An 11,265-nucleotide genomic window follows, 5' to 3' on the forward strand; every position below is an offset into this window, starting at 1 on the left:
AACCGCTCCACTCAGGACGCCATCTCCTCCGTTCTTCACCTGAGCCTGGCTCACCTGGAGGAGAAGAACACCCATGTGCGGATGCTGTTCCTGGACTTCAGCTCAGCGTTTAACACCATCATCCCACAGCATCTGGTAGGAAAATTGGAACACCTGGGCTTCAACACCCCCCTTCGCAACTGGCTGCTAGACTTCCTCACCAACAGACCTCAGTCAGTCCGGGTCGGACAGAACACCTCTGATGTCATCACCCTCAGCACAGGCTCCCCTCAGGGCTGCGTCCTGAGCCCCCTGCTGTTCACCCTGATGACACACGACTGCGTCCTCAGGTTCACCACCAATCACATCGTGAAGTCAGCAGACGACACAACGGTGGTGGGGCTCATCAGAGACAACAACGACCTGGACTACAGAGAGGAGGTGGAGCAGCTGGTGGGCTGGTGCAGAGAAAACAGCCTGATCCTGAATGAGGAGAAGATGAAGGAGATCGTCGTCGACTTCAGGAAAAAACAGCCTCACCACGCTCCACTGATCATCAACAGCTCAGCTGTGGAGGTGGTCAGCACCACCAAATTCCTGGGGGTCCACATCACAGAAGACCTCACCTGGACTATGAACACTACGGCACTGGTCAAGAGGGCACAGAAGCGCTTGTACTTCCTGCGGAGGATGAGGAGAGCCCACCTGCCCCCACCCATCATGAGGACGTTCTACAGGAGCACCATAGAGAGCATTCTGACAAGCTGTCTCTCTGTATGGTGTGGAGGCTGCACCGCCTCCGATTGGAAGAACGTGAGGAGAGTGGTGAGGACAGCAGAGAGGATCATAGGGGCTCCTCTTCCCTCCATTCAGGACATTTCATCTCAGCGCTGCATGTCCCGTGCCCGTAACATCATCAATGACCCATCACACCCCCACCATGGACTGTTCTCCCTGCTGCCTTCTGGGAAGAGGTTTGCAGCATCCGCTGCAGGTCCACCAGGTTCTGCAACAGCTTTTTCCCTGCTGTCATCAGACTGTTGAACACTAGAACTGTTGAGCTCTAAACTGAACTCTGCATCACACATTCACAGAACTGTACTTTATGACACTACGGACCTCTATCTTGCACTACCAACTTTACTGAACTTGTATAAACCCTTTAAATAGAAGTTTAATACATGGTTTAGCATTCCTCTGCACACTCTTGAATACTGTTTTGCCTACTTGCACTATTGCATAATTATCACTGCTGCACTTTATACTTATTTTTAATATATATATATATATATATATATATAGTATATGTATATATATATATTTTCATAGGATATGTTACTTCTATTCAACTGCAATATCACTACTTTGTTGTAAGACGTATGCAACGGAATTTCATTTTGTATGCACCATGTGCAGACAAGATGACAATAAAGTTTGTCTAAGTCTAAGTCATGTCAGGTCAGCTGTCTGGAGAGAGAGAGAAGTCAGGACCTGCGGGCGGAGCACCACCGTGCCACCGCCGCCATGACGGAACTCAAAAGCAAACTCCATGAGGAGAAGCAGAAAGAGTTAGCCATTACCAGGGAGACATTACTGCGGCAGCATGAAATGGAGCTGATGAGAGTGATCAAAATCAAAGATGGAGAGATCCAGCGACTGAATGCCTTGGTCCTCAGCCTGAGGGACGGCTCCATGGACAAGGTGATCCGCTCTATCCGTGTCTGACTATCCGCACGCCACGTCGGGCTTCGATGCGGCCGCTACCGTATTGTGTAGCTTGTCCCCAGTAAGCGTCGCGGCGCTCCGTTGCGGTCTCAACGGCCCGGTGTGGCGCAATGTCTGCTCAGGTGAGGAGGGGGGGCGCTTTGCTGGCAGAGGTGGAGGAGACGCGGCGGTGTCGGGAGACCGAGCGGTGTCGCCTCCACCAGGAGCGCGGAAGAAGCCCTGGCAGCGGCCCAGCAGGCCTGGCAGTCCCGAGCGGCCGAGCTCCGATCGGCTCATCACCAGCATCGGGAGGAGCTGAGCCGAACCAAGAGAGACTGCGAGAGGGAGATCCGCCGACTGGTAGGACTGATCAGATGCGCGGTGCGTGGCTATGTTCCCAATTTCGTTGTATACCTGCAGTGCAATGACACCTAAGGCATTCTATTCTATTCTATTTCACAAGAAGAAAATGTCCGGTTGCTCGCTTCGCTTTTGTCACACCAAAAAGGTGTTCTAGTCGATTCAAGAAAAAAATTGGCCGGTTGCTCTCTTTGTTTTTGTCACAATTCTGGCAAATGAGTTTGCCCGCCTGCCTGAGCGCTCCCCGTTTGTACATCCAGACGGATGAGATCAAGCTGAAAGACAGAGCGGTTAGTGTTTTGGATGAAGCCCTGGGGCCGGCCACGTCCACCGCCTTCAGCTGCAGACTCAGGCTGCCGAGCAGCAGATCGCTGCCCTGAGGGATTCCCAAAGGGCGGGCCTAAACTACCCTGGAAGTGGGGTCAACGCCGCTACTAGCAATCCTCTTCATTGCGTAAGCCACCTCATCACACACTTGCAGTACGCATGACTTAGTTCGTTGCTGGAGGAAGGTAGCACAAAAACAGTTTTGAACTTTGAACGAGTGCTTGTGTGTGTGTGTTGCGGGGCGTTTTCAGTCTCAGGAGGATCGGGACACGCGACGGTTTCATCTGAAAATCGCTGAGCTCAGCGCAGTCATCAGGAAACTGGAGGATCGAAACGCCCTGCTTTCTGAAGAGCGCAATGAACTGGTAATTTATTGACGGCACGCTTGAAGGTTTGCGCTACGTTTGATGCGCGCCATCCAGCGAGGCACCCATTGCGCTTGCTTATTAGTTGAGCGGCGCGGCGAGTCGGTTGCCTGGTAGATGTCTTTTATTGGGAGCCAAAGCCACGATTCCGTTCAAACCGATGCAAAAGGAATGGATACGTTCTGGCCCGCGTGTTGTGCGTCTTTCACATCCCGCACTTCATGCTTGCAGCTAAAGCGACTGAGAGAAACAGAAAGCCAGTTTCTGCCACTCCTGTACAAAAACAAACGCCTGAGCAGGAAGAATGAAGAACTCTCGCTGGTGCTGTGCCGCCTTGAAAACAAAGTGCGCTTTGTCACCCAGGAGAACGAGGAGATGGCAAGCTTGGTAAGTCGACGCGGACAACGGCGGCGTGCCAACAGAGTCCACTGCATTTGTGTTCCACAGAGAAGGCCTAGTTCGCTCAATGACCTGGACCGCGGTTGCGGCCAGCAGGACGGTGAAATGGAGTTCCTTGAAGTTGTGGAGCAGCGGCACATCATCGACGACTTGTCCAAGGTCTTCAGGCAGGCGACTCGGTGCACGTACGGCAGCGCCGCGCTCGCTCGCTGTCGCCAGGAAACCTTTTCCGTCCAAAGCTTGGCCGGCGGCCGCCATCCACAAAATTGGCCCCTTAAATTCCGACCTTTCAAGCAGGAGCATTGTGCGCACGCGTTTGAACACGCTTTAGACTTGTTTTGCCGTTTTCAGCAGCTCAAAGCTCCCGTTTTGTCAGCGCCTTTGCCACTCGCTGTGCGCTGAAAACGACGGACTTGCCCGGCTGCTCAGCCCGTCAACCATGAGCCGCGAGCGCGACGTCATTGTCCGTAGGCAGCTAGTGGCAAAATGCACCCTGTTAGAGTTGCGCTCGCTCCAACTTATTTTGCAAGAACCACACGGGAGACAAGTAAGTTCTTTTGGACACCTGCAGGTGGAGAGTCCATCCGTTGTACGAATGAAGTCTGACTCTCGGCTCCTGCACGAGCATTTTAATTAAGAGAAACAGGGTGGGTGTAAGAGTGGATTGAATAGAGGAAGCCCTTGACCTCTAGTCAAAACATAGCAAGGGGTGTTTTACGACTTTGTGTAGGAAGGGATAAGCGATAGGGATAAATAAGGGATAAATAATATTATTTATTACAGGTTGCAGTCAAAGTCAAAGCAACATAATGATACGATAAAGATAATCTGGAAAACCCTGACACACCCTGTAGTTGTCACTTTTGGAAAAGACGAGCGTCCCTCCAATCATCGCCGGTGACGTGTTTTTCAGGCTCTGGAGACAGGAGCTCATGTCAGAAATGTCATTGTGAGTCGCGTTTGTTTCTGCGCCGGAGCCATTCGTTCCCTTTGCATCCAAAGAATCTCAAAGGCGGATTATTTGTGTCGACAGGAGAGAGATTTGCTGCTACGATACCGACGTCGAGAATCTCTGAGGAGGAACAAAGCGTGAGGTCCTGCAAGGTGAGTCTGTTTGTTTGCGGCTGCTTGGTGTTGCGCAAGATGAAATGGCCTTTTTCTCGCTATCGTTCCTCTCGTCGATTCATCGTGAGGTGTCGCTTCAGTTTGTTCAGAGAGATGTTTGCTTCCGCGCCCGCAGGTCATCGAAACATTTTACGGCTACGACGAAGACGTGTTGGTGGACTCGGACGGATCGTCCTTGTCTTTTCACACCGACAGAACCCCCGACACGGAACCCGAAGAGGTAGCCCGCCATTTCTGCCAGCGTATTGGCACCAAACATTCCTCTTCAGCCTGGAATCGGACTCGTCTTTGCGTCGCGGGTGCTTTGTCGCCGGTCTGACTGATTCTGGTACTAGTGCTGTGTTGCATTGGTGTGTGCATGAAGAGGCGGAGCTTCGCTACCGCCAGCTGACGCAAGAATATCAAGCGCTGCAACGAGCCTACGCTCTGCTAGCCCAGACCAGCGAAGGGGACTACGACGCCGAGAAGGAGATCAAGGTGGCGCCCCTTTCCGCAACCCCCGGCCGGGTCGCAGCCTCCCCGTTCTCACCCAGCCTCGGGTGTTCTCTGGTCTGAAAGGAGGAGGAGGAGCCTCCCTCCTCCTCCTTTCAGACCAGAGAAAAGCTGATGGTAGAAATGGGTCACTATCAAAGCAGAGTAGCAGATCTGGAGTCAGCGCTGAAGCAACAAGGACAGGTAAGCTCATCAATGAGCACACCTTTTTCTCAGACAAAATAGCTACATTCTTCAGTCACTCATTCGTCTGGCATTACTGGACCAACCCCCCCCCCCCCCCCCCCGAACGTGGCTGGGAAAATGCGGAGAAAAGCAAATGTCATTTTCCAGTCAACCAAAGAATTTGTGGATGAAAATGACACAACATTCCAAAGCTGTCCACGCGTTTGTCTCTTCTAGAATGTCAAGTGGGTGGAGGAGAAGCAGCTGCTGCGTCAGAGCAATCAGCAGTTGGCCGAAAAGGTGACGGAAAGAAAGGCGCTGGGCGGAGTCGCTTGGCGTCACACCCGTCGGGAAGCCCCGCAGATGAGGTCTGACTGTCTTTTCAGGTCAGGCGGATGGAGGCGGAAGAAGCGCGTCTGAAAGAGCACATCCAGGATATCCGAGACCAAAACGAACTGCTTGAGTTCCGCATCCTGGAGCTGGAGGTGGGAAGACTCGCACAAGCGTGTTGAGGCCAGAGATGTGACGGACGGACGGACGGACGGACGGACGGACGGACGGATGCATGCCTCTGCCTTTCAGGAGAGGGAGTGGCGCTCCCCCGTCTTGAAGTTTCTGCAAGTCCGTTTCCCAGACGGCCTCAGCCCTTTGCAGATCTACTGCGAGGCCGAGGGCGTGAGCGTACGTAAGGCGTCCCTCGCAACCCTAACCTTAACCCGAGGTCCCAGAACACCTTACATTGCTCCTTGCGCCTTTCCCCCGGACATCGTCATCAGTGATCTGATGAAGAAGCTGGACATCCTGGGCTATAACGCCGTAAGTGTATGTCGAACTCCTTATGTTCGCACTCCACGAGACTCGGCGGCTCAAATGTGACTTTTGGAAGGCTTTGCGCTGAAAGAAGCTTGTTGACGCTGTGCCTTTGGGCTCTTGCAGAATCTCACCAACGAGGAGCAGGTGGTCGTGATTCACGCCAGGACCCTTCTCACCCTAGCCGAGAAGGTAACGCGCACGTCCACGCACGCTCTCGCATTCTGCTTATGTGACAGCAGCCTTTCCTCAGTGGTTAGAATACATCAAAGTGACCAAGTCAGCACTTCAACAGAAGATGTTGGACATTGAAAGTGAGAAGGTAGACAGACACGCGACATCAGCCAAGGGGAACTCCGGCAATGTGCCCCAACAATTCTGACCTTGAGCTGTGCTAGGATATGTTCTGCAAGCAGAAGGGCTACCTGGATGAAGAGTTGGACTTCAGGAAGTGTTCCATGGACCAGGCTCATAAGGTAAGCCGCCCTCAAATCTCCCGCCGGACCACTGATGGACGAGGATTGCGGCCCAGAGGATCCTGGAGCTGGAGGCCATGTTGTACGAGGCGCTACCGCAGCGGGACTGCCCCGCCACGGACGGCGAAAAAGCCAGCCACGCTGGCGTGAATGACGTGCTGACGGCGGATCAGAGAGAAGAGCTTAGGAGCGCCGTGGACCAATGGAAGCGAGCCCTGATGTGCGAGTTGAGGGAGCGCGACGCTTGCATCCTCCAAGAGAGAATGGATCTGCTGCACAGCGCGCAACAGGTAAGGGCCCAAAGCCAGCCCGGCACTTACTTGCACGCTTACTGGCTTTTGAATGCCACTTTCCATTTGTCCGTCCTAGAGGAACAAAGAGCTGAAAGAATTCATCGAAGCTCAGAAGAGACAAATCAAACAATTGGAGGAGAAGTTTCTGTTTCTCTTTCTATTCTTCTCCTTGGCCTTCATTCTGTGGCCCTAACACCAGCTGGTGAGTGAGCTCCAGCGGCACCGCACTCGACACCTCCGATACACTGCCAGCCGGTCTCAGACGTTGGCAGACGCTCCGATGCCAACGTATACCCCCCGCCACGGTGACAGAGGCACCGCGTCACACCGGCGCTCATCCAATCAGAAGGCAGGAAAAGCAAATTCACATGCAGGGCACTTTTGAACCAGAAGAGAGCGCCACAAAAAACGGTTGTTGCCCCAAACGCGCACTAAAAAGGGTCAGAATAACAAGAGTCCCACTGGCCAGCCGGGGCCACCCGTCCAGCTGTTTCTTCAGGGGGGAAAAAAATTGGAGTCACCGGTGAGTACATTTTGCATTTAGCTCTGCTTTTCTGCTTCTGTCTTCAAGTGTGTGGCATCCTGCGATCAAAGATTCAGCCAACCCCAAAGCGGTTGACCTCAACGTCCCACCACCATGCCTACCAGAGCAGGTGACGTGATGCTTTGGACATCCTTCCGTCTCAGATGCCCAAAAGTACTCTTTGCCACATCTGCGGCAATACGGTGTCTTTTCAAAGGTGCAAATAAATCCAGCGTGGGCGGAACACGCACGTCTTCGGTTTTTCCCGCTTTGTTTGTGTGACAGCTGTTGTGAAAATTTTATACAAATAAAGTTGTATAGTACAGGTTTGGCCAAGCCGCAACTCCCGAACCGCATGCGGCTCTTTTATGTTCATATCAACATTTGTGTGTGTGTGTGTGTGTGTGTGTGGGGGGGGGGGTTGTGCGTGTTGGCTTCACTTGAGTTCAATTTGGTATTTTGGTCAAAAGCGCATGTGGTGAAATTCCACAAAGTAGGATGGGCAAACACATTTCTTTAAACTATGAGTGTCAATTGGGCTCTTGAAATGGCAGGGAAAAGATGCACAGCAAAACGAAAATACGTAGATGAACACAGGACGTTTTAATCAGAGTGGGAAAGTTTCTATTTTTTGTTGAACGTGATGGCAAACCATTCTGCCTGATATGTCAGACCTCAGCGCATTTCAAAGATTCAAATCTTCAGCGCCATGCACTTAAGCTCACTCCATGCTAACATTGATCAGGCGTCGAACCCGCAACATCATGCTTAAGAGGTGGCCATGCTAACCAGTGCGCCATTATGTCAACGCATAATAACTGTAAGTCTACTGATCAAAACAGCGGTTACTACATGACGTCGCTACGTCGTGGTCACGTGACGCAGACAAGACGTCAATGGACGTGGGCAGAGTTAACTTGTTTAAAAGGGAGTGGGCAGAAGAAATATTTAATTTATTTAAATCTATTTTGAGTGCACACCATTATGCCAATGCATAACAACTGTAAATCTACTAAACAAAACAGCGGTTGCTATATCGTCTGCCACGTCGTGGTCACGTGACGCGGACGTGACGTCGACGCCTACTTTACATCCCACCGATCACAGGACCCCTCGGCTGCATAACCGTGCCCCCTTCCCAACCAATCGGATTTGCTATACGCGAAAACGACGCCAATGGAAAGAGCTTCCGCCCAAATTTAAATCCGTGGGCGTGGCTCGCAGCAGGAAGTAGGAAAATGGCGGCGATGTTGACAAAGACACAGCGGATGGTAACATACGACTAACAAGAGAAATATTTTTATTTTCTGCTTGCAACTGGACCGTCCAGAGCGTACACGGTAAGTACAACTCATCGTTTTTAAAAAGAAGTACTTTTGTTGCCCTGAAAAGCGAGTGAGCGTGGCGTTTGTGGGGGACGTCGAATTTCGACGATTCTTTCTGGTCAACGGTTGTAAATGATTGTGTTGATTAAAAAAGAAAACTATGTAACTCTACTTTTAACTGCCGTTTCAGATAGATTTGGAATTGCATCACATCCAATTTTGCCTGGGAACAAACAGATTAAATAAATCTTAGTTTTGAATAAGCCACTCCTTCTCAAACAAGTAAACTCTGCCCATTTTGCGCAGTAGATGTTCTGTTAATATCTAGTATTTATACAAAGTCATAATTTAAATTGCTTTCAACCTTCATTCATCGGTTCAACCAACATTACTCGCTCTTATTACCAACTTGTATTGATTTAACTAAGCGTTTAATACTTCCTATCAGGTCTCAAATCGAGATTTGGCAAAATACAATTTCAGCAAATCCAATTTTGCCAGGGAACAAAAATAGATTAAATAAACTAAATAAGTCCTCTTCCCATTAAATAAATCAGAAAAGTCTGTCTTGTAACCAGTCCTCTTCAAACAAGTAAAGTCTGCCCATTTTGTGCCGTAGATTTTGTGTCTATGCCTAGTATTTAAACAAAATCATAATTTAAACGACTTCTTTCCTTCATTCACTTTGGAAATTTGGAATTGCAGCAAATCGAATTTTGCCAGGGAACAAAAATAGATCAATTAAACTAAATAAGTTTTCTTCCCATTAAATGAATTAAAAAAGTGTCTTGTAACCAGTCCTTTTCAAACAAGTAAAGTCTGCCCATTTTGTGCCGTCGATTTTGTGTTTATGCCTAGTATTTATACAAAATCATAATTTAAAGGACTTCATTCCTTCATTCACTTTGGAAATTTGGAATTGCAGCACATCAAATTTTGCCTGGGAAGAAAAGTAGATTAAATAAATTTAATAAGTCTTACTACTTCCCATTAAATAAATTAAATACGTCTTACTTGTTTCCACTCCTTTTCAAAACAGTAGTTTAAAACGAGGGCCCTTCACTCAATCTTTAACCTCAACCCCGCACGTTGTGTTGTATCTGTGAATCTTGGTTGTGGCCAAATGATAGTTTTCTTTCATTCGTTTAGGTTCCAAGAAAACTTGATGTAACTCTACTTTTAACTGCCGTTTCAGATAAGCGGGTATTACGTCGCAGTCATGTGCCGCGGATATGACGTAATTGCCCGAACCTCCGCCAAAATTCAAATCTGTTGGCGCGATGGCCGTGAGCCGCTGAGCAGCGACGATTATCAACAGAAATATCTTTATTTTCTGCTTGCAACTGGACCGTCTAGAGCGTACACGGTAAGTAACACTCATTGTGTTTAAGGAGATTTACGTTTGTAATAGCAGAAGTGTAGCCGCGTTGCGTTGTACGTGTGAAAATTGGTCGAGGCGAAATGTTAATGTTTAATTTCATTCCTTTAGGTTCCACGGTGTTTGTTGGCTGCAAGTTTTCCACTGCAAGAAGAGGCTCGTATCATTGACCAGGAGCGAGCTACAATGGTGAGTAGCCATAACATTTATGTTAAACACTTCCTATTTCATGTCTAACAGTACTTGATTTAACAAATAACCATAAATAAATACAGTGTGGGCACTGAAGTTAACATATGTGATTATACTGCCTAATCTGTCACAGAGTAGATTGTTGCAAAGTAATATAAGATCCAAAGTTGTAATTCAGAATAGTTTTCAAAAGAAGGCCATTAGAATTATATACAAGTACGATTACCCTTAACATAACAACAAGCTATTAATTAAATCACAAATTCTTCAATTCAAAGATTTGGTAGATTATCAGACAAATAATGTCTAACAGTAATTGATTTAACACATCACGATAAGTAGATTGAGTGTGGGCACTCTCAAGTTAACATATATGATTATACTGCCTAAACTGTTACAGAGTATGTTGTTGCCAAGTAATGTAGAATAGATCCAAAGTAGTAATCCAGAATAGTTTTGAAGAGGCCATTAGAATAATAAACAAATCTGATTACCTTGAACATAATAACAAGCTAAGTGTTTAATATGTCCTATGAAGTCAAAATTGGGCACCATCATGTGGTGAAATTTGGAATTGCATCACATCCAATTTTGCCTGGGAACAAACAGATTAAATAAATCTTAGTTTTGAATAAGCCACTCCTTCTCAAACAAGTAAACTCTGCCCATTTCGCGCAGTAGATGTTCTGTTGATATCTAGTATTTATACAAAGTCATAATTTAAATTGCTTTCAACCTTCATTCATCGGTTCAACCAACATTACTCGCTCTTATTACCAACTTGTATTGATTTAACTAAGCGTTTAATACTTCCTATCAGGTCTCAAGTCAAGATTTGGCAAAATACAATTTCAGCAAATCCAATTTTGCCAGGGAACAAAAATAGATTAAATAAACTAAATAAGTCCTCTTCCCATTAAATAAATCAGAAAAGTCTGTCTTGTAACCAGTCCTCTTCAAACAAGTAAAGTCTGCCCATTTTGTGCCGTAGATTTTGTGTCTATGCCTAGTATTTATACAAAATCATAATTTAAAGGACTTCATTCCTTCATTCACTTTGGAAATTTGGAATTGCAGCACATCAAATTTTGCCTGGGAAGAAAAGTAGATTAAATAAATTTAATAAGTCTTACTACTTCCCATTAAATAAATTAAATACGTCTTACTTGTTTCCACTCCTTTTCAAAACAGTAGTTTAAAACGAGGGCCCTTCACTCAATCTTTAACCTCAACCCCGCACGTTGTGTTGTATCTGTGAATCTTGGTTGTGGCCAAATGATAGTTTTCTTTCATTCGTTTAGGTTCCAAGAAAACTTGATGTAACTCTACTTTTAACTGCCGTTTCAGATAAG

General features: G+C 47.7%; 1 protein-coding gene across 1 annotated transcript; it reads left to right on the forward strand.

Annotated features, from left to right (window-relative positions):
- The first annotated feature begins 4,874 nt into the window (after positions 1 to 4,874).
- On the forward strand, positions 4,875 to 7,338 carry LOC148386863 (janus kinase and microtubule-interacting protein 3-like). Its single transcript, XM_088396529.1, has 9 exons — positions 4,875 to 4,934; positions 5,154 to 5,216; positions 5,303 to 5,401; positions 5,499 to 5,732; positions 5,853 to 5,918; positions 5,980 to 6,048; positions 6,125 to 6,202; positions 6,259 to 6,492; positions 6,572 to 7,338. Exons 1-9 carry the CDS (start codon positions 4,875 to 4,877, stop codon positions 6,686 to 6,688), a joined length of 1,020 nt encoding a protein of 339 aa, XP_088252655.1. The 3' UTR covers positions 6,689 to 7,338.
- Positions 7,339 to 11,265: the final 3,927 nt, after the last annotated feature.

The sequence above is a fragment of the Syngnathus floridae genome, chromosome 14 (assembly GCF_059516105.1).
Source record: "Syngnathus floridae isolate MCC-2025c chromosome 14, RoL_Sflo_1.0, whole genome shotgun sequence".
Taxonomy (NCBI): domain Eukaryota; kingdom Metazoa; phylum Chordata; class Actinopteri; order Syngnathiformes; family Syngnathidae; genus Syngnathus; species Syngnathus floridae.

Coding starts and splice junctions, on each gene's coding strand:
- LOC148386863 (XM_088396529.1), top strand. CDS start 4,875: ATGGGTCACTATCAAAGCAGAGTAGCAGATCTGGAGTCAGCGCTGAAG. Junction 5,217..5,302: donor ATCAGCAGTTGGCCGAAAAG/GTGACGGAAAGA, acceptor CTGTCTTTTCAG/GTCAGGCGGATGGAGGCGGA. Junction 5,733..5,852: donor ACATCCTGGGCTATAACGCC/GTAAGTGTATGT, acceptor GGGCTCTTGCAG/AATCTCACCAACGAGGAGCA.